Raw genomic sequence first — 22,069 nt, forward strand, 5'->3', positions numbered from 1 at the left:
TTCTTCTTCTTCTTCTTCTTCTTCTTCTTCTTCTTCTTCTTCTTCTTCTTCTTCTTATTATTATTATTATATTTTATTTAGTTTTACTTGTCACATTCTGCACCTGTGTGAAAAAATAGAATACATTCCTCCTTCTTTGTCTTTAGGTGCCCAACTACCTGCCATCCATCAGTGCCTCTATCAGCCTCAGTCCTGAGTGCCACATATGGCGGTTCTGCATCGGACTGCACTCTGCTCCGAGGCTTCTGGTGGCCTTTACCTACTTCAGGTTCTACAAGTCCCGCTTTGCTGCCAGGTCCTCCGAGAGCGCACTCAGCTGCTTGAACTTGACCTTTTCCATTTTTGAGAACCTGGGCCTGCTGCTTCTTACATATGTGTCATCTAATGAGACATACTGTGAGTGATCCAGTTACCATAAGACATGTATCAGGGTTTTTTATTTTTTGGATGGTGGAGTCTTCATTCATACATTTCTTTACTAATTTAGCAATTTTATTTTGTTACTGAATCATCATGTTGAATATTTTGATGCCTGTTTCTGAACATGATTTCTCCTTCCTCCCTGTTCAGTTGTGCATAAGGAAGGTTTCGTCCTCTTCATTGTGAGTTCGCTTATCTACATGCTGATAACCTGCCGTTTGTGGAGATCAATTAAAAAGTATTCATTGAGTCCCGAGGTAAAGAATAGTAAATATAAAACACCACAATTCTATTAAATCTATCTACTTTAACTGCAGCATTTGAGCCTTGTTTTTTTTTTTTTCTTAAAGGATGCCAAGTCTCATCACTGGAAGGTTCGCTTCTTACTCCTCAATGTTTGCTTCTGTGCTTTTGCTGGATTCTTCTACTGGAAACACAACATGTACTGTGAATCAGGAAGTAAGTTTTACCTTGTGTCATGTTTGATATTTTAAAACGCTGACACAAAAGTTGACAAAATTCACACAAGATATAAACCTAAGGTTTTGCATAAACACCACAAAGAAGTGATGATTACTAGTGGAAATAGAAATTAAACATGTTTTAAAACTATTTCAACAAATAAAAATAGGAAACGTGTGGCATGGATATGTGATTTCAACTTGTAATGAGACAAAAATAGTGATGGATATTTTTTGTCTGTGTTATAAGCAGTGTAAAATGCTGGCCAACACATGCATGTGTGATATTTGTGTTTTTTACAGGTTACACCTTTTTTGCGCTGTTTGAGTACCTTGTCGTCTTCTCCAATATGGCCTTCCATCTGACAGCAGTGTGGGATTTCAAGAGTCGGGAGGTTGTGGTCATTTCCTCCTTTGAGGATAAAGACTTCTGACTAGAACCTAAAGATGAGCATGATAAATGTGCCGGCACTAACCCACATGATGAAGACAGCAGCGATCCAGTTGAAGAAGATTGGGATGGGCTTTTCCACATTTTTTCATAAGGACTATTCTTAAGAGCTTAAAGTGTGTTAATGTCAGTCAAGTGCAAACAGATACACACATATATACATGATGGATGGAGAGACAGCTTTTGTTCAAATGTTTCTTATGGTTGCCTTCAATTTCACACATTATTTTAGGTGATGTGAAATTTTACTTTGGCATCAAGCACAGCAAGTACAGCAAGTACTGTATGTCTGCCAAAGTACAGTAGATGTGTTTTAGTAATCTGAATACATCCCGAGAAGTAATTGCTTCAAACACAGATTTTATATCTTTCACCAAATATATTATTCATATTGTTGTTGAGACCTGGAATAGGTGTTCCAGTTGTGTTTTATAATAAGCATTTACACCCAAAATAATATTAGTTTCTCTGCTCAAAAATAAACTTACTTTCATTGATCGCCAATTAAATGGCACATACCTCCAGATTGCCATAGATGACAAAAGTCAGATGTTATCTGTCATTTGAACCTTTTACGTTACGTTTTGTCAATAAAGTATTCGCTACGGAGGAGCACCTTTCTCTGTGGAATGCAACACTAACAGTGATGCTTGTTTAAAATAACAGTACATGTATTGCATATTACATTATGCTGCGTCAAATGTGCCACACTCACCCCCTTAACAATCTGCTTATTCTTATAAGAAACTCTTTTTAAAGAGATCTAAAAAAAATTATGTTTCAATATTTTCCAGAGTTTATTCATTTATATTTAGAATAAAAAAACTACAGTGGTTTTGTCGGACTCCATGAATTAAACAAGATCCCATATATTAAAATGTTTAAGAATATAGGAGCCTTTTCATTATTTTCCCCTATGAATTGGAAAATTGGGAATTTAAAATAATTGCTGTAGTAGAGAAATCATTCGCTTGAAGGGTTCTGCAATGCTTCATTGTGTCCACTAGATGGCTCACTGTCTCTGAACATGATTGTAGGTCACAGATGTTTTCTGTGGAGTTATATCTCCCACACCATTACATCCAACTCTGCGCATCCGTCCATTTATGTTGTTTCTCCATTAATCCACGGGCTGTAAAGGACTGAATTTGATACCGCTGTGTTTATCTAATCTGTCAGTCTACCGATCCGTTCATCTCTGCATTTATTCGTTCTACACAGTTCTCGTAATATTTGCATAACAAACTCAAACTCTCGATCCTGTTTAAAGGGCACTGTTGCACAACTTTGCTAACACTAATGTCAAAGTTTTCACCTAGAAACAATAAAAATGTAGGTTATTTCCACGACCAGAAGAAATGCAGATTAGTAAAAGCAGGATCCAAACAATTCAGCAGAAAATTAAAAAAATAATTTACAATAAATAAAATTGATCTTGGCCACTTGAAAACCTTCAGTCTGATCTTGCTCAACAAGTAGCAAAAATTTGAACGTAATATTGCAGGTTTAAATAATTGCACCATAGTAACAAATTATTGAGTTATCTGTTTTTGATATCTATCTATCTATCTATCTATCTATCTATCTATCTATCTATCTATCTATATATATATATCTATATCTATATATATATATATATATATATATATATATATATATATATATATATATATATATATATATATATATATATATATATATATATATATATATATATACAGACACACACACACACACACATTTACTGTTTTAGAGCCTCACCGCAATGCTGGACATAATGGACCACCCAGGACATCCCCTTTATGACACTGTCCTTTAACAGAATGTCTTCAGTCAGAGGCTTCTCAGATAGGTTGTAGTACCGACAGCTACAGGAGATCCTTCTTGTCCACAGCCATTAGCATCTACAATGACTGAAGAAACTTGGATAGTGTTAGTCACATCATTTACTTTTCATTTTCATTTCATTTGGGATTGATAAGGTATTTTTAAAAGGAAGCTGGAGTACCCAGAGAGAACCCACGTATGCACAGGGAGAACATGCAAACTCCACGCAGAAAGACAGCTGCCCTTGCTGCTAGGCAGCAGTGCTACTAACTGTGCACCTGTATAACCCACTCACTAATTTATATGGAAAAATCTAGACAATTAAAACCAGTAAAAGAAGAAGAAATGAACATTCCAACAAGTTTTGTTTAAACAGCCAAGAGGTGTTTTCTGTCTCACAATTGACACATAGACAGTTACAGCCACATTGACTTTGCAACAGAGTAAACAGAGAGTAAACAGATGATTGGCTCTCATTTCACTTTAAGTTCAGTTCCCTTATTATTTTATTTAAAAGGCTAAATTTAGTTTGGTTTCAAGTTTCATAATTGCAAATATATTTATTTGACTTAGTACAAACTTTGTTAAACTTCTCTTATCTGGTATTTACTCTAATGATTAAAGCAAACATCTGTTTGTAGCATTTATGAATGAGTTATTTTCTAGATACCTGCAGGAGAAACACACATGGTGTGTAGAAGGTTTGCACTGTGAGAGTGAAGGTAGGCGGGGGTGTTGTTATCTGCAGCTGTTTGATAGAAAGTAACTCAGAGGATCAGTGCAGTCAGACATGGGTCATCCTGGGAACCAGATGTGGACATGGATTCTGTGGGTCGTCTTTTGTGCAACATGTGTTGGTCCAACCTTGGCCAATCCGTGAGTTTATATGAACTTTTCAGAAATATGTTTATAATTAATTTGAATAGAAATTGTGGTAGTTTTCCACTCCCGAGAGGATTCAGACCACTGAAATTACAGCTGCATGTTCACTATCTGCAGATATTACATGGTGACCATTCCTGCTGTCCTTGAAGCTGGAGCTCAGACAAGATTCTGTGCGAGTCTCATGGAGCCCAACGAGACTCTGACCATGACCGTCTTTTTGAGGTCTCAAGAAAACAACACCATCCTTCTTGAGAAGACCTCTACGGAGGAGTTTCTTGAAATCATTCAGTTTCAGGTCAACTTTCAAGAAAACGTGGCACTGCATGCTTTTCAATAACAAGCAACCATCTATTGTTTCAAAGATAACATTGTGTTACGAGCAAGAGTTTCATGTTTCACATCATTCCAAAATTTTTGTTGACACAGGTCCCTTTAGTGAAAAAAGAAGAGGTGCAGACATTGGAGGTGCAAGTAAGAGGAAACACATTTTACTCAGAAGAAGTCAGGAAAGTCCTAATCAAAACCTACCAACCCATGACCTTAATCCAAACAGACAAACCAATCTACCTCCCTGGACAGACAGGTAATTGGGTTACCAGCATTAACTTTGACAAGTTAATGCTGTTTACCTAAAACATCCATATGATCTGAAAACTTCTCGTAGTTCATTTCAGAGTGGTCTCAATGGATGCAAAGTTCAGACCAATAAATCAGCTGGTAAGTGGCTAAATATTATTGTTTAAAAAAAAATCCATGTAGAATGTAAACAAATCAAAGGGTTTATTTGATCACTGTTCAAATACTGCACACCCCCTAGAAGTGGGTCATGTTAATGTTTAAACATACACGATTAGGAGTCCAAAGACAAAATACTTTCAAATCATTTCAAAAAAGACATGGGAATGTGAAATATATCCAATCTGCCAGTCGTTTTCAGAAAATGTTGTTTCTGATCTCAAACCTTCATGGCTACCCTGGCCAGCCTGGTTTGCTACCAGAAGCATTTTCATTGTGTCTTCATAGCTTTTCTTTTTAAAATTATTTGGTGAGGGTGATGGGTGATGTAGCCATGTGTGCTGCTTAACTAAAGATCTGCAATATCTACAGTCAGTCTGCTGAACGATCAATGGTTTGAGCCAGTAGCTGTTTAAAACAGGTTTCTAAAATCAGTTTCTTTCTTTGTCTAACATAACCAAATGAGGCTGTCAGTCTAAGGCATGAAACTGAATAACTTGCACCAGATAATGATAATGAAACTTTCCATATTATTCTCATTTTTGCTTGACTCAGACTTTTCTTTTTCCTCTCTTTGTCCAACAGTACGGGGTCATTGAACTAAAGGTAAGCAAATACAAACTGCTTAACTTGTAGGTTTAGTTGTTTTTGTTGCTGTTGCGACAGCTGGTATTTCTTCATTCATGGCAACTATCCAGCTCTGCAATTAGAAGGAAACAACACAGTGCAGATCACATTTTAGTTTTCTTTTTCAATTATTTTGAGGAACGTTTGTGTATAGCATGACATGTTGTTCTTATGGGAGGAATCTGACAGATTATTTAAGCCAATTTTCCATTTATGTAGACAACAAAGTATTTTATCTTTTTTACCCCACAGGTGTCCATTGCAGATAATACCTGTTATCCACATATTTCAGTTTTACTTTCAACTTTTTAAGTGCATTTTATAGTTGCAGGACTCACAGACAGCTGTGAGATGTTTTTCTGCCAAGCAACAGAGATTCATTGCCTAATGATTGGTTGATTTTCTTCATTAGAAAATAATTAATTAATGATTATAAAAGACATTGAAATACAATAATGTAATTTTATTTATTATCCAATAATTAATTTAATAAATAGGCCCTTATTGAAATGCCTGAAGGGCCCTGACAGGTCATCCGACATGTATAGTGTCTCATTGTTTTTTATCTGACCGAACAGGATCCGAACCAGAACAGAATCGGACAGTGGCTCAATGAAACATCCACCAAAATACTGCAGCTCTCATATTCCTTAAACTCTGAAGCCCGTGAAGGATCGTACAACATCATAGTGACAGTCAGTGGACATAAGAACTATCACCCCTTTAAAGTGGAGAAATATGGTATGTTAGAAATCTTTTCTTTTTTTTAAGAAAATCTTTTCTCTTAAAATCTACCTGGTAACATGTACCGTTCATGTGTTCAGTCTTGCCCAAATTTGATGTAAACATGAATGTAAAAGAAGAAATCTGTATTGTGCAGAAAGAGTTTGAAACTAAAGTATGTTCAAAGTAAGTAATGTTTTTTTTTCTAGTAAGTAAATATCAGAACTTAAAAACTAATAATAATACAGTTATTCTCTGTTGATGAATCTGTTCTAATTTAACCAGGTACACATACGGACAGCCAGTACCAGGAAATGTTACAGTGAAGGTGTGCCGACCTCTTGAGCAGTCTAGAAATCTAGAGGAACTTCAGATAACGCCTCCCTGTGAGACAATGACAAAGCAGGTAAGGTTACCCACATTTATACTGTACCTAAAGGTATCTATACCAAAATGCACACGACATAAATAATGCTAAAAACAAATATTAATAGATTGACAAATAATTATCACATGTGCATGCAATAATTTAAATCTAAAGACAAACACTACAAGTTAAAAATTCTAACCTCTTTATTGCTGATTGGACCAGGATGTTAGTCTGTCATTTCACAGAAAACATCAGTCTAAAAAGATTGTTTCTACCGTTTGTTGTATTCATCTCAATTATTTTTTTTTCTTCGCTTTTTCTTTTTAGATGGACACAACAGGCTGTACTACATTTGAATTTAAAATGTCAAGTTTCACCAAAATTAGACCAAACTTAGTAAAAAATAGACTTGATATAAGTGCCACCGTGGAAGAGGAGGGAACAGGTAAGTCCAGCTACGGTACTCGACTCTTCCTTTTTTAAAGCAGAGTTTTTCGGAATAATTCTTCAGATATGACAATCATATCGTTTTTGTTTTTCTTTTTTACTTTCAGGTGTTTCACACTCTCAAATGATGAAAATACAACTTTCAAATGTTATTGGAAAGCTGGCTTTTGTTGATCTTCCCAAGATGTATGTCAAAGGCTCAAATTTGGAAGGGAAAGTAAGAATAATTCAGAGCAGTGAAAAAATTATTTCTCTCTTTACAGACTTCATGGACTTTGCTTATTTGTCCCAGTTAAATGTTAGCCCATCAAACAAATGTTAATTTCAGACAAGGATAACCTTTGGATAGGTTACCTTAATGAATCATCAATTGAAAACTGCATTCTCTATTTACTCAAGCTATCTTTCATTTTAAAATTTGTTTGATTTAAATCTGAAACATTTAAATGTGACAAAAAAATCAAAACAACAAGAAATGTATTACATTTCTGAACGGTGGTCATTGCACTATTTTTACCACACAATTGTACTTTCAACAGGTCAAGGCTGTTGACTTCAATGGGATGCCCATTAATAACATGACGCTGTACTTGATTGAGGGTCATGTTTGGTCTTCACGCTTACTGCAGAACCTCACAACTGACTCGTGGTTTTGCCACTTTCACTGTCAGCACAGACACTTTTGTTGGAGATATTTTCTTTGGTGTAAGTAAATCATGGCTCTCAACTTGCAGTTAAAGTGCACTACAAGAACAGTAAAATACAATTTTGGTTTATCTTCCAACCACCATCAGCTCTGTCTGTAATATGTTTTTCTATAATCAGGTGAGCAGTTTACCAAGATTGAGGTTTCCTCCAAGTAGAACGGCTTACATTCCCTCAGAGCGTCGTGTAGTTCTGCAGTTTCAACCTCCCTCTGCTGATACTGAACCTACCAGCTCACTGAAGATAGAAAAGAGCAAAACAACACTTCTGTGTGACAAGGAGGTGGAAATCGCCATTAATTACACTTTTGTGCTTGAATCACAGGCATCTGTCAACATCATGTACCTGGTGAGTAGTTTCTCTGGTTATCACCACTGAAGATTTTTAAATAAGTTTTAAAATTGATTATAGCTGACAGTTGCAAGTCAAAGCTTAGCAACTCTCAGACAGCTGTGAGATAAAGAAAAAAACTGATTTATTAAGAGCATTGCTTTTTTTCAATTCAGCACAGCATTACCTTCTTCTAAGTAGTCAAAGAATGTATTTCATTGTGATCTGTAAAAGTGTTCCTGTACAGTATGTGACACAAAAGAGACAAAAAGAAACCCAACAACAACAACAAACAGAATAATTGAATTTTGATATAACCATTTAGATACAAATAGTCATGGCATTACCATATGGCTCAATTAAATTAAATAATATTAAAGGCTCAACCTAGAATGATGCTTCTCTTTATACTTTCAAACACAGTGTTGCTTTGTAGTGTGATGTCTATCAGAAGACTTTGACTTGTCTCAAATTCCTGAATCTCAGTTGTGGGATATGTGGGTTTCTATTATGGACGTGTTACCCTGTAATCACATGGACGATACACAGCAGATGAGTAGATTATTCACATCTAAACTAAACACCTTATCAGACTTTATCAGACTTAGTTTTGAACTCTGGCTAAGCCATTTTAAAACTTTGAACTTTGATGCATGCTGGGATGAAGAATGGCACTGAAAAAAAATATTTTTTTCTTAGGTTTGGGGTCAAAACTAACTGGTATTCGGAACTGTTCATACTGCAAAAGGCCAAATCATCCTTAATTGGTTTCTTGAACATGAATTGGAGTTCACGGGACTCCAATGATCTACATAGTCAGCAGCTCAATTCAATAGAGCACCAACAAGTCAGCTGTTCTTATTATTCCTGTTATTTGCATAACAACCATGCATTGCATTAATTTCCGCTAAAAATCCTCAGGTCTTATATAGAGGAACTATTGACAGAGGAGGACAAACACAAGTTCAAGTGGAAGATAAACCAGGTGTGTAAAGACCAAGTCTTCATAGATTCAAAACATTTCAGATTTTAATTTTAGAATGCTTGGATGATCATTTTTAGTGTTAGCTTTGAGGACAAAGAAACACCTTTTGGACTCAAAATGACAGCATAATATACACACCAAAAAGAAAAAAAAACCCGTCATGTTAGGTGGGAATTATTTAATAGAGTCATTGGAGCCACAAACCCCTCAAACTTGGGAGTTGCTTCGTAACATATGGGGAGTTTTAAGGGAAAATTTTGATGAAGTGTGCAATGTTGTGAGACCTTTGGTAGAGCCAGCTGTGCACCGTCCAACGAGCTGCCAAATACAACAATTTTTGATAAAAAATAAACTCAACATAGCGCAAACACTTTTAATTGAAAAATGTGTTTTTTGTTTCTATTTTAGTTTCCATGTTTCGATGAAGCAAATTTGTTTTCACAATTCCAATTTGCAGAATTTTAAGGTCGATGGAAACACAGTTGGCCTGATCTTTTTTTTTCCCTTGAGACTCATTGAACACACCAATTCCTTGTCAGCACTGCTTAAGGGCTTCCAAGGCAAAACATAAGCAGGTGACAAAATGGAAAAGGAAAAACAACATCTTAAAGTTAAAGTTGTAAACTGATCATCCAGGTTTAAACTCTTCCCAACTACATCAGCAAAAATCCAAGGAAATTAATTTATAAATGTAATTAATTTTGTCCATAGAAAGTACATAAATGCAGCAATCCCTCATAGCATGTCTAACAATTGGATGTTATTTTTTTCTCTTTCAGTGAATGAAGGCGTGGTGTCCTTCAAGCTGCACGTGTCTCCAGACATGGCACCTGTGATCCAGGTTGTGGCTTACGCTGTCCTCTCCAACCAGAACGTGATTGCTCACAATGCCGAGTTCTCAACAGAAAAATGCTTCAGCAATAAGGTCAGCAAATAAGAGAACGAGCTGCGCCAAATATAAAAGACACCACCAGCATTATGACATAGTCCTTATATTAACTTCTAAAGAAGCAACATATTTTGGGCTAAGCACGTCACTTGTTTTACACTGCAACATAAAACTTTTATTCAGAATAAGACAATTTATTGGGTAAATAGTGTTACAGTTGAATTAGATACACCAAATAAAAAGACACATTCACTTGTTTTCTTCTGTCTGAAGTTAAATCAGACCAAACCTTTCTTGTTTTAGGTCAGTTAGAATAATTTAAAAAAAAACAACAACAAAAAAAAACATATTTGCTAAATGCCAAATAATATCTTCAACCAGACTAAAGTTCTGTTCCTGTTATCGTGGTTGATTTTTTTTTTCTTTCTTATTTGTCAAAACATGAAGCAGTTTGTTTCAGATATGGTCTTAAATACACCCAGGTGTGCCTCCACTTAACTCAAATGTGTCAGTTAACCTATAAGAAGCTTCCAAAGTTATGACATCATCATCTGGTCTGTCCCTCATGGCTTAAAGAGACATTAATTATTCTGAAAGTAAACTTTTGATTTAAATCTCTGGCATATTCTTTCTCTCAATATTGTGACATTTAACGGGTAGAAGTAATTTTACTAATTCTAGAAACGGGAGAAGTTTAGTCAGATTTAAGTTTAGACGGTGAGAAAAAAAAAAGTTGAATGTGGCATTTTATTCTTTGTGTGAAAACGTCTGGTTCCAACTGTAAATGTTGTGTCCTCATCAGGTGTCGGTGGAGTTTTCTCCATCATCGGCTATTCCAGGAGAGGAGACGAAGCTGCAGCTGACGGCCCAGCCTGACTCCCTGTGTGGCGTCAGTGCCATCGATCAGAGCGTCCTCATCAAGGAGCCTGGAAAGTCTCTGGATGAAGACAGGGTGACAGCTAACAACATTTAGCCTCCTTCAGAGACATACTATCTATGGTTATGTTTTGAGATAAAAGTGAAGCTCTTAAGCTCTTTTTTCCCCAAAGCAAAGTTACTGAACACTTCCCAGCTCTAAACCATGTTCTTTTTCCACAGATTTTTGCATTGCTTCCTTTCAGGAAAATATTATATATACCATATAAGGTTCACGATCCCAGAAAATGCTGGAATGTGAGGATGAAGAGATATTTTTCACCTGCTGAAACAGAGGAAGCCCATACAGTTTTCCAGGTACCAAATGTACAACAAACATACAATTCAAAATGTTTTACAGTAAATATACATCATTTAAAACATATTATTCTATGTATTTTTTGTTGTTTGTCTAAAACTGTGTAGAGAGTAGGACTGAAAACAGCAACAAATTTGCTGATGGGCATACCCATATGTCTTAAATTCAAGGGGAGAGAATATGATTATGGTATGTTGTGATAACTTCACAGCTGTCAAATAGGACAGTTTTTGAATTCACTTCTAAAATGGAGGGTGGGGGGGAGTGTACCACTGTTTATAAGGTCTGTTTCTCTTTCTTCTGGTTCTTTAAGTCCCATTAAAAGGATCTAGTTTACCAATGGCTGTGAGAGGTGAAGCAGGTTCACGACCTGCTATGGTTCCACAACCAGTGGAAACAGTTCGCACTTTCTTCCCTGAGACCTGGATATGGGACATCGTGGAAACAGGGTGAGACTTTAGAAGTAATGGTAATAATAATTCAGCTCATATACAATGGACATATTGTCCAGCCATCTACTTTTTAGTCAATTAACATGAGCAGTTTGCATTTCTGCTTAACTGTAAGGACGTAATTGAGAAACAACATTTTAATGTCTCCAAATCCTTTTCTTGGGTGCTTGGATGCCCCGCTGGCCTGTGTGGGTAACTTAAAGGGGCAGTAGTATTATGTATTTTCTAGTCACATAATGCAATGTTGTAGCACAATCAAGTAACTATGTTCCTTTAGTTGTTATGCAAATGCTATATATGTCAAATATGACTTAAAAGGCATTTGATTTTGTAACATTGCTCCTCTATTAATCCGTTAACAATGTTTATTATTATTATTATTATTAGTATTATTATTATTATTATTATTATTATTTAAACCAGCTTTGCACTGAGAAGTAGCTTGTGTTATGAGGTTAGTAGAAGTACAATTCTACCAGGTGTTTGCTAATTTCTGATGGCTAGTCTGAAGGAGCAGAGTAGGGAGCTCACAGGAGAAGAATCATTATTTTTGTCTTATATGTGACAGGTTTTTCCTTAGAACCTGAGAATTATAGAGTAGATGATAGAAGCTGTGTATTATCCTTTATCACAATTAAGTGTGATCTAAAGCTTAACCCAATACATTTCTGTATCTGTTGATCCAGATCTTCTGGAACCAAGGATGTATCCCTCACTGTCCCAGACACCATCACCACCTGGGAGACGGAGACTTTCTGTTTGTCCCCTCAAGGTTTTGGTTTGGCTCCTCGTCAGAAGCTCACTGTCTTCCAGCCTTTCTTCCTGGAGCTCACCCTGCCCTACTCCATCATCCGGGGGGAGAACTTTGAGCTGAAGGCAACCGTCTTCAACTACCTGACTAAATGCATTATGGTGAGGGTTGATTTATATAGTATATGACGTCTTCTTAGTAATTCTACTGACAGTGTAAAGTTTAGCTGTGGTTAAAGATTTAGGGGTAATTTATTTTAAAAAAAAATTTTTTTAGTTTAATTTTTGTTGTTGTTGTTGTTGTTGTTGAGAATTCTGTCAGAAGATGTAAGTCTGAAACAAATGTTAGCCTGAAAGGAAAGTGTATTTGCAAAAGTATTTTAGACATTATTCATTGAAAAACCACATTTTGGCTGCTTCCGTAGTAGTCACGTAGGTGATGGGGTGAGATATGCTAGACAATTGTAAAATACTACTTCAATATGTCCAAGAAATCTGTGACAACCAGTTATAGTAGGTATATTCTTTTCTTGATTATTTTGATGATGGCATTTGATAAAATGTAATGTCACTTGCTTCATAATAGATTACCATATTATATCATTTTGCTGAAGAGCCCTTGAAACTGTCTTGTTGCTGACAGACCTGTTATTAGGGGTTTTAAGATGCAATGAAATGCTCTACTCACTCTGTACAGCTGCTTGTGGGGAGTTGTAAAAACATAACTATTACCTTTTAACGGTGAGATCTGGGAAAACACAAATTATACACTCACCTCTCATTTTAAAATGACAACAAAAAAAGCTGTTTTCATTTTTTTTACCAGCATAGAATGAGTAATATTTTAAAGCATAATCAAGACAAAGAAGGAAAAAACACCGGACAAGCGTTTATCATACCAAAGAAACAAAATGTAAAAGTGACAGATTTATCCACTGAGTCCTGAGCTTCAAACTTGTTTTCTTTAACAGATAAAAGTAAATGCAGCCCCGTCCTCAGATTACAGTCTCACCCCCCTCTCTGGGGACCAGTACACATCCTGTCTGTGTCCCAACAAGCGGAAAACCCTCAGTTGGACCATGAATCCCACAGTGTTAGGTGAGGACAAGGTTTTTATTCTTACAACTTTAAATATGAGTTATTATAGATAAGTGTTTCTCAAACCTGGTCCTCAGCGCCCCCCTGCTCTGCATGTTTTTTAGATGTGCCTCTATTCCAGAACAGCTTATTCAAATGATTGCATGACCATCAAGTGCTGCAAAAGCCAGTTAATCACCCAGAGATACAATTCAAATGTGTGGCAGAAGAGAAATACCTAAAACATGCAGGACAGGGGGACAGTGAGGACCAGGGTTGAGAAACACTGTTATAGAAGGTCGATAGACAGGTGTAATGTGTGTCTGTTCCCATTCGGAACCTCTGTTTAATCTGAGTAAATTCAAGAAAATCCACTTTAGCCTCAAAAATTTGATTCTTGACAAAGAGTACAGAATGTGAATAACTGATCTTAGTTGATGTGTTTTTTTAGGGGTTGTGAATGTGACTGTGACTGCTGAGGCAGTTCCTTCTCACTCTTCTTGCAACAACGAGATTGTGAGCGTTCCAGACAGAGGCCGCATCGATGTTGTAACCCGTCCTCTTATTGTAAAGGTTGGCCCAAACAAACTATGTTTAAAAAAAAATCACCTAAATCATTGTTGACTTCCTAAAACATTGAAAACTAACACTTTAACTAACTTTAAGTTATACCTCTCTCCCAGGCTGAAGGAGTTGAGGAAGTAAAGACGCACAACTGGTTTCTTTGTCCAAAAGGTCAGACTGTCACAAAAGGATGTGAACATTTTTGCATTCATTTCAGATTGCTGTACATCTGCTATTTATTTCAATGGTGAAGGAAAATGTGCTGTCTTAAGTTCCTAACTTCCCTATTCCATACTGTACCCTAATCCACATATGTTAAACAATTTCATTGTTTTTATTGTGACACCAATTGATTATGTTCTGTTTCATTTTTGTTTTGAATGTATCCATTTAAATGTATATCTCTTTCTTTGTTTTGTTTTGTTTGTTTGTGTGCTTTTTAAGAGTGTGTCTAAAATCAATACCACGTGCACTGAACAAATTAAAAAGTGATGTTTGCTTATCGAAAGTAAACGGTATTTCTAAGAGTAACTGCAGACATTGTCTATAGGCATTGCCATGTTGAAATTCCAGCTTCTTTACTAGAACACTTTTACCTTGGGTCTGACATCAAGCCCAACTCTGAGTTCCATCTGCTGAGTTAACTGGAACGCAGGATTATTCACCTCGACATGCTGGATGCTTGAAAATTAAAGGTGAAACTGATGACATGTCCTAGTTTCTGATTAGTTTGGCTAATAATTGACTAATATGGAAACAAAGATAAAATTAAAGAGTGATGTTACATCAAAGGTAATATTCTACACCCTGACAGCAGAACATTGTGAATTCAACATCCTTGATCCAAATGCACAAAGACATGAAAGGACTTTATGTCACAAAATTCCTTTCATTTCTTCAACTTTAGATCTGCCTTACATCTAATACTGGAGCTTTCAATATTCCAGTATTAGTTGTATATCAATGATAAGATAAGAAACATTCATGATTCACTGACCAGGTCTATGATTACTTTGTTTTAAAACTGGCCTTCTGTTAAGGTTTATCACTCATAAATGATGATTTTTTTTGTGTAAACTCAGGAGAAGCTCTGACTGAGGAAGCAGAGATACAGCTGCCTCAAAATGTGATTGATGGATCGAGCCGTGTTGCTGTCTCTGTCCTGGGTAAACTGCTTTATTCACTAAACACACGTACTGCTGTTCTACCATAAGCACCTTTACATGTTTTTAAATCTGCTGTTTTATTTTTCACTCAGTTAAATACAGATATGTCATAGTCAGTCAAGTGAGGGAGCTTTGTTTGTATATTTTTGCACAGGTGACATTATGGGCCGTGCCCTGCAGAACCTGGATGGCCTGCTGCAGATGCCGTATGGATGTGGGGAGCAGAACATGGCCCTACTGGCTCCCAACATCTACATCCTTGAATATCTACAAAATTCACAGCAGCTAACCCCAGCTATTAAGGAAAAGGCGTTCAGCTTCTTAACCAGCGGTAAGTCGGTAAATGTCTTGTGTTATGGTGAGATGTGGACCAAGTATATTTTCCTTAAAAAAAATATAAAAAAAAAAAACATTCAAAAATGGTGCACAAGTACAAGTTGTATTTTACCAACCCTAAAATGTTTGCATATATGGTCAATGCTTCACTTCATTTGTCGGCTCAGTCTGCACCACCATGTCTTGCTGCATGTCATCTCTCATTTCTGGATATTAGTCTGCTCAGTCCAGCAGTAAATATTTCTAATAATATGACATGAAAAATTAACCACTTTCCAGAATTTGTCCAACACAGCCAGCAGTGGGCGTCTGCTCAACCCAAATGGAGCTCATGCCCCTGTGATCTCAAATCTCAAATCTATCCCATTACAGTAACACAAGTGAATCTGATGTTTTACTTTCTACCTGTTATTCACCTTTAGCCTTCTGTTAGCTGTCAAAAATTGACTTATAGCTGGATTATGTCCGACACCTCTGCTGATTCAAACCAATGAGATCTTTCTTTTACCTGCATATTCTAAATCTTAATATGAAATTGAACTGAGCACAGTTAACAAATATAAAATGAAATTCAAAACTTTGTACAAAATCCTAGTACTAAAAACCTTCTAGTACTAAAAACCTTAAAGCAAAACATGAAAAGGTACCTTTGTTTTCTCCTCAAATATACAGACATGTGAAACATTTAGTGAAATTAGAAGGTTGACGTCTTCATATTTTACATGTGTAAATTTGTTTCTGTTCTACAGGCTACCAGAGACAGCTGAACTACAAAGACAACGAAGGTGCTTATAGCACATTTGGATCAGGACCAGGAAACACCTGGTGAGAACACCACGAACCAATCTGAACACACTCTGACATTAATCAAATCACGCCATTTACACGGAACAAGTCATTAAAGTGACACCTAAGGAAAGTGAGGAATCTCCTCCTGAGTATTTTATCAACATAAACATGCTCCTTAAATGAGGAATTTTTTTTTTACATTTCTTAATATTTTTTGTTAACTTGTGTATTCATTAATACTGTATAAATTCAGAAAAAATATATATTTTTTGTTTTATACCAATATTTCTAATCATGCCACCAGTTTTACTCAGTAAATACTACATTTCTTTTCTTCCTTTTTTGCAGGCTGACTGCTTTTGTTCTGAGATCGTTCTCCAAAGCTCAATCTTTTGTCTACATCGACCCAGAAATACTTGATCAGTCAAAGACTTGGTTGAAACAAAAGCAACGTGACACCGGCTGCTTTCAGCAGTCAGGAAAGCTCTTTAACAACAGAATGAAAGTATGTTAAAAGTCCAGGAACAATTAGCTGCAGACACAGTGACATGGAACAAGAACAGATTTCGAATGCTTAACCTTGTCCCAAAATGTTATGTTAAAGCTTTCAAAGGAGAAAGTGGCATGAGAAATGAACTGATAACCAAAAATGTTAGTAACTACTCACAACTTTTTCAGTTAAGTCCTTTAGATAAAAAGATTGAAAAATGTTTATTATTGTGATAGAATTCACTGTAATTTTAAGTTTTAATGCCTAGAACATACTGCTGATGAATATATCATCACAAAATTGGTGTCAGCTTTGTCAATAATGCAAATGAAGATTTGGGGTGCAATAGTTGTTGGATAATATAGTCCAGATGTTATGAACTTTCATGTTTCATGCTAAAGCGTAATTGTAAAAAAAAACATAATCAGAAAAGATCTAAATACTGAAACCAAAGTTAATTTTCCAAGCCAGATGTATGGAGCTGTTGCTTAAAAACATGCAGGCTCTGTAAAACTACCACATGACTTTGCTTACCTTTGAATGGTGACTATCCTGTGATAACATAATCCTTGTGATACTTTATCTCCACAGGGTGGTGTATCTGATGAAGTTACATTAAGTGCTTACATAACTGCTGCTTTGTTGGAAATGAAAATGTCCTCCAATGTAAGTAAATTTGAAAAATTCTTTGCTCTTTTACTTTACATCTTGTACGTTTATGGATGTCAAATCCCGACCTGTGATTAAAAAAAAATCCTATAATTAAGATTTACCTATTTGATTATAAGTAGATAGTATTTTATTTTATTTGTTAAATTATCCTGATTAAAATTTAACCAAAATATGTTACAAGATAACATAGAAATGATTGAGATTGAAATTGCTGAGGATTTTTTTTTCCAATCCACATTGTGTCAGATTATACTAAAAGGTTCAAATAAAACATCAAGGTCAAATTTTAGCATACTTCTAACAGCTTTAGATTCAAACTAACATCATTATTCTGACTGGAAATAAGACTGAAGCGTCATCTTAAATCAAATTTTTAAAAAAGTGTTAGTGTTTGACAGCAATTAAAAGAAGAATTTTATTGTTTTAGGCTTTGGTACTTATTATTTAGAAAAAATTACTGACATGACAATGTTCTAAATTATAAAAGAAAACAGAAAAATTATTTCTTCTTAAAAGTCATAAAAGTGATTTCTGGTCAACAATTTCTGGGTGCATGGCCACTCATAATGTCCCAGGGATTAGTAATTTGATCACCATCTGATCTGTTGTCATTTTTACAAAACCAATGGTAATATTTATTTACATAGACGACTTATGTTTGTATGGTAATATATTGATGATATTTGAGCAATTTCGAGAATACTTGAGAAGAAAAGTGATAGCTGTGTTTATGGAGGACATTTATTTTGTTTTGTCAAAGGATCATGTGGTGAAACAGAGCCTGTCGTGCCTCAGAGAGTCCATCAATACCTTCAGCAACACCTACACTACAGCTCTGCTGGCGTACGTCTTCACTCTGGCTGGAGACATGGAAACAAGAAATCACCTCCTGCAGCACCTCGACTCAGTTGCCATCAAACATGGTAAGTCAGGTTTTTATTGGAAGCGAATTATCAATTAATTACAGTGAACAACTCTTCAATCATGTTGTTTGTGGATGTTTGGCTTTAGGAAGTTTCATCCACTGGTCTCAGACAGCAATAGAGACATCAGCCTCTCTGTCTGTGGAAATCAGCTCCTATGTGCTGCTGGCCAAACTCTCTTCCTCCCTCACCGCTGAAGACCTGGGTTACACTTCAGCAATTGTTCGGTGGCTGACAACTCAGCAAAACTATTATGGAGGATTCTCCTCCACTCAGGTATTGTAAGGTCAACACTGCTTTACCTCAAACTGTAAGGATTTACATGTTCCAAAGATAATGAGATTCTTACTCTGGGAAAACAGAACATGTAGAATGTGTCATTATCCATATTATTGGTTTTTGGATATTTTCCAAGCGACCTAGTACTTCCAGCGGCCCAAAACATATAGTCTTTTATCACAGTATCTATTCAGAGTCGCTATAAAGGTTTATTTAGGAAGTGCATCTTTTTCATCTTGCATGAGCAGAATAAGCAAATTGTAACTAATTTGGTTCTTTTTCACCAGGTTCTTGGTTGTATTTATTGTCTCTTGCTGAACATTAAAGGTGGACAAATTGATCAAAAATATCAAGGATACTGTGTTAGTATCAATATTGGATCAATACTTTAGTTTCAGTATCTGTCTTGGTGTTATACAATTGTATTTTCTTTTTGTATTGTAGTGTCTCAAAAATATTTTATTTTGATTTACTTTCAAATTATTATTTAACTTCATTTACTTTGGAAAAGAGGCTCTTTTATTTTCCTGTTTATCATGTTACTATGTTAAAGTATTTTGTAGGCAGTTATAAAATTTGTTCAAATTTGATCCTAGGTTTTATCAAAATATTCCAAGACAAACAGAAAAACACCTGAAGGTGTTGATATATAAAACATGAATGACAAAATGTATTGGTATCTATGTAATTAACACAGGCCCTGTATTTGGTTGGTTTGGAGTCTATACCAAATTACCCAGTATTGCACCTCTCCCTCATAGATTTTTTCTTCTTTTATTCATTTCACATCTTCTTCTTCAGACAAAAAGAAACTAACACAATAAAGAGAGCAAGGGTGCCATTTATTGACAACAGAGTCCCAAAAGTTAAGAAAATTTTAAATAGTGGGCTGTTTATTATATCGTAATACTAAATCCTACTTCTCTGTTGTTATGGACATTTTCCTATTCAATGACAGGGAAAATTTATTCAAATAGGAAAGAGTCAATAATTTTGACAGAAGATGCATCTTTGCCATTGTACTAATTTATTCAAGAAGCTGAGGCAGCATCCTGAAGACTCTCAGAGACTGAGACAGAGCTTGCACAATACAGACATGCTTTTTATATCTTTGTTAGCATGAAACACACTTTCGCTTCCTCTTTATACAACATCAGCAACATATAAAGGGAGAAAACACATTTCACAACTGTCTACTTTCACATCCTGATTTAAAATAAACAGACAAGATCCGTTCTTAATAAGTAAGTCAAAGTAGAAAGGTCAAGATTAGAGTTTTTCCACAACACGTAACTTTGCTGAGTTCTAATTTTCTGCCCAGTGTTGGATGAGCAAGACTGGTAGATCAGTGACATGTGACAACGATAAGATTTAAGCTCAGCAAAAATGTTACATTTGGAAAGGCCTCTAAAGACGGTATTTTACATATGGCCTATAAAAACTACTTGATAATATCAGAACTCATGTGCTTCTGAGCCAACACCTGATTGTACTGTCATCTTGTACGTTGTGTGTTGTAGGACACGGTGGTGGCTCTTCAGGCTCTGTCCCTCTACTCCAGTCTGGTGTTCAGCCCTGAAGGTTCCAGCAAAGTGACAGTTCAGACTCCCGGCGGTCAGCTGATGTTTGATGTGAACCCACACAACAAACTGCTGTACCAGGAGAAGATGCTGCAGAATGTAACAGGAAAGTACGGCCTGGAGGTGACGGGGACTGCATGTGCCTCGTTACAGGTCAGTCACAGCATCCTCATTATGAAGGAAAGTTATATTGTTTTCACTAAAATCAAGATAAGTAATTTTTAATTCAGTTCAAGTGATTTACAACAAATTGCACCTATAGGTACATTGAGATTAAAATGTTTCTATCTAAGGAAGCATTGAGTCATTGACTTGCAGCATTCCCTCATACCAAGCATCTTTAAATTTAAAATATTGTTGTAAAATTTTAAATGTGTGGGCAATGAAGCCAAAACTGTCACAATTAACAAGTAAATATGGTTCATAGATCATATTTCTGTCTCTGAAAAGTCTGGAAAATTTAAAATGTGCAGCAGTTTACTTTGTAATAATTAATAAGCTCTCTTCTGCAAATGTTCAGATTTCTCAACACTACAACATCCCACCTCCTCCTAATGCCACCACAATGAATGTGGAGGTTTTACCAGAGTACAACTCGTCTCACAGACCCCACAAAGTCACCCTGAGGCTCGTGTCCCAGTAGGTCATAAAAACCAGAAACAGAGCATCAATCAGATCTTGTGGCTGCATAGCGGACATTTCTACACTTTCAAAGACATATTTATTGTTGTGTTCCAGGTACAATGGAGAAGCTGCCAGTACTAACATGGTGATCCTGGATATCGCCTTTCTCTCAGGATTTATCCCTGACCCTCAGTCTTTGAAGAATGTGAGTTAAAGCAGTGACTTTAACCTAAACCTGGGTGCTGATAGAATACCTGACCTGAGTTCACAGAGATAATAATAAGGCTACTGAATGTTTTCTCCTCACAGCTTGAAGGAGCTCAGCTGGTAGATCGGGTTGAACACAAGGAGGGCCATGTTGTGGTGTACTTACCAGAGGTGAGACCAGTCAGCAGCTCAGAACAAGACGTGATGACAGATGAATTGGTCGCTGAGTTAAATTTCTGTTTTGGTCTTGATTTTAGCTTACAAAGGGGGCACCAGTGAACCACAGCTTGGTTCTCCTACAGCAGATCCCTGTCCAGAACCTCAAACCAGCAGTGATCGCCCTCTATGACTACTACCAGCCCAGTAATTCCTCTTACAGAAAACACATTACACACTTAGAGAAATGAAAATATATTATATATATATATATATATATATATATATATATATATATATATATATATATATATATATATATATATATATATATATATATATATATATCTTTCCCTTGTAGCTGACCGTGCTGAGAGGGAATACATTGTGGCTAATCAAGGTATGAAGTGTCTTACCATGTCTATTAAGCAACCCATAATCAATAACTTTATTGTTACTGAAAGGCACTTAGTCACAGCATTATGCTTAGTCACATTTAGGCTGGAAAGTCACCTGTGGGTACAATAAAAGAAGCATGCATTATTACAAAACATAAAACGTTAGGGCATCAAAAGTCTTGTCAATACAGGTCACCTAACTCCTGCCCAATGAGGTTGGAGAAATACTTATAATATATAGTTTTTCTTTTTCCTAATGAACATCAAATAAACAGTTTTAAAATATAAGGGCTTAAGATACTATTCAGGTTGGTGTAACATTCTGACAGTATAATAAACTTTAGTAAAAGTAGTACAGTCCTACAGTGTTAACGCAATATCTTAAAATAAGATTTGATAAGATTTCATATTTTTTCAACCAGATGTTAGCTTTCCAACTTAATTTTTAACAGAGTTACCTGATGAGTCTGATCAGTGACATAATAAAATGCATAATATTTTCCAGGCTGAGCGTATT

At 35.9% G+C, this 22,069-nt stretch overlaps 1 protein-coding gene and 1 pseudogene across 1 annotated transcript in view; both read left to right on the plus strand.

The window, feature by feature from the left end:
* The window catches only part of LOC106956790 (post-GPI attachment to proteins factor 2-like), a 6,899-nt gene extending 4,682 nt beyond the window's left edge, over nt 1-2,217 (plus strand). The window contains exons 3-6 of the mRNA XM_015047832.1: nt 147-396; nt 571-677; nt 771-879; nt 1,185-2,217. Of these exons, the coding sequence (XP_014903318.1) occupies nt 147-396; nt 571-677; nt 771-879; nt 1,185-1,315 (597 nt within the window). The 3' untranslated portion in view covers nt 1,316-2,217. The remainder of the gene's footprint in view (nt 1-146; nt 397-570; nt 678-770; nt 880-1,184) is intronic.
* A 1,563-nt stretch (nt 2,218-3,780) lies between these two features.
* Nucleotides 3,781-22,069, plus strand: part of LOC106956782 (alpha-2-macroglobulin-like) — a 42,244-nt pseudogene continuing 23,955 nt past the window's right edge.

Source organism: Poecilia latipinna, unplaced genomic scaffold (assembly GCF_001443285.1).
Source record: "Poecilia latipinna isolate Pla-1442-1.1 unplaced genomic scaffold, P_latipinna-1.0 Scaffold844, whole genome shotgun sequence".
In the NCBI taxonomy this organism is placed as follows: domain Eukaryota; kingdom Metazoa; phylum Chordata; class Actinopteri; order Cyprinodontiformes; family Poeciliidae; genus Poecilia; species Poecilia latipinna.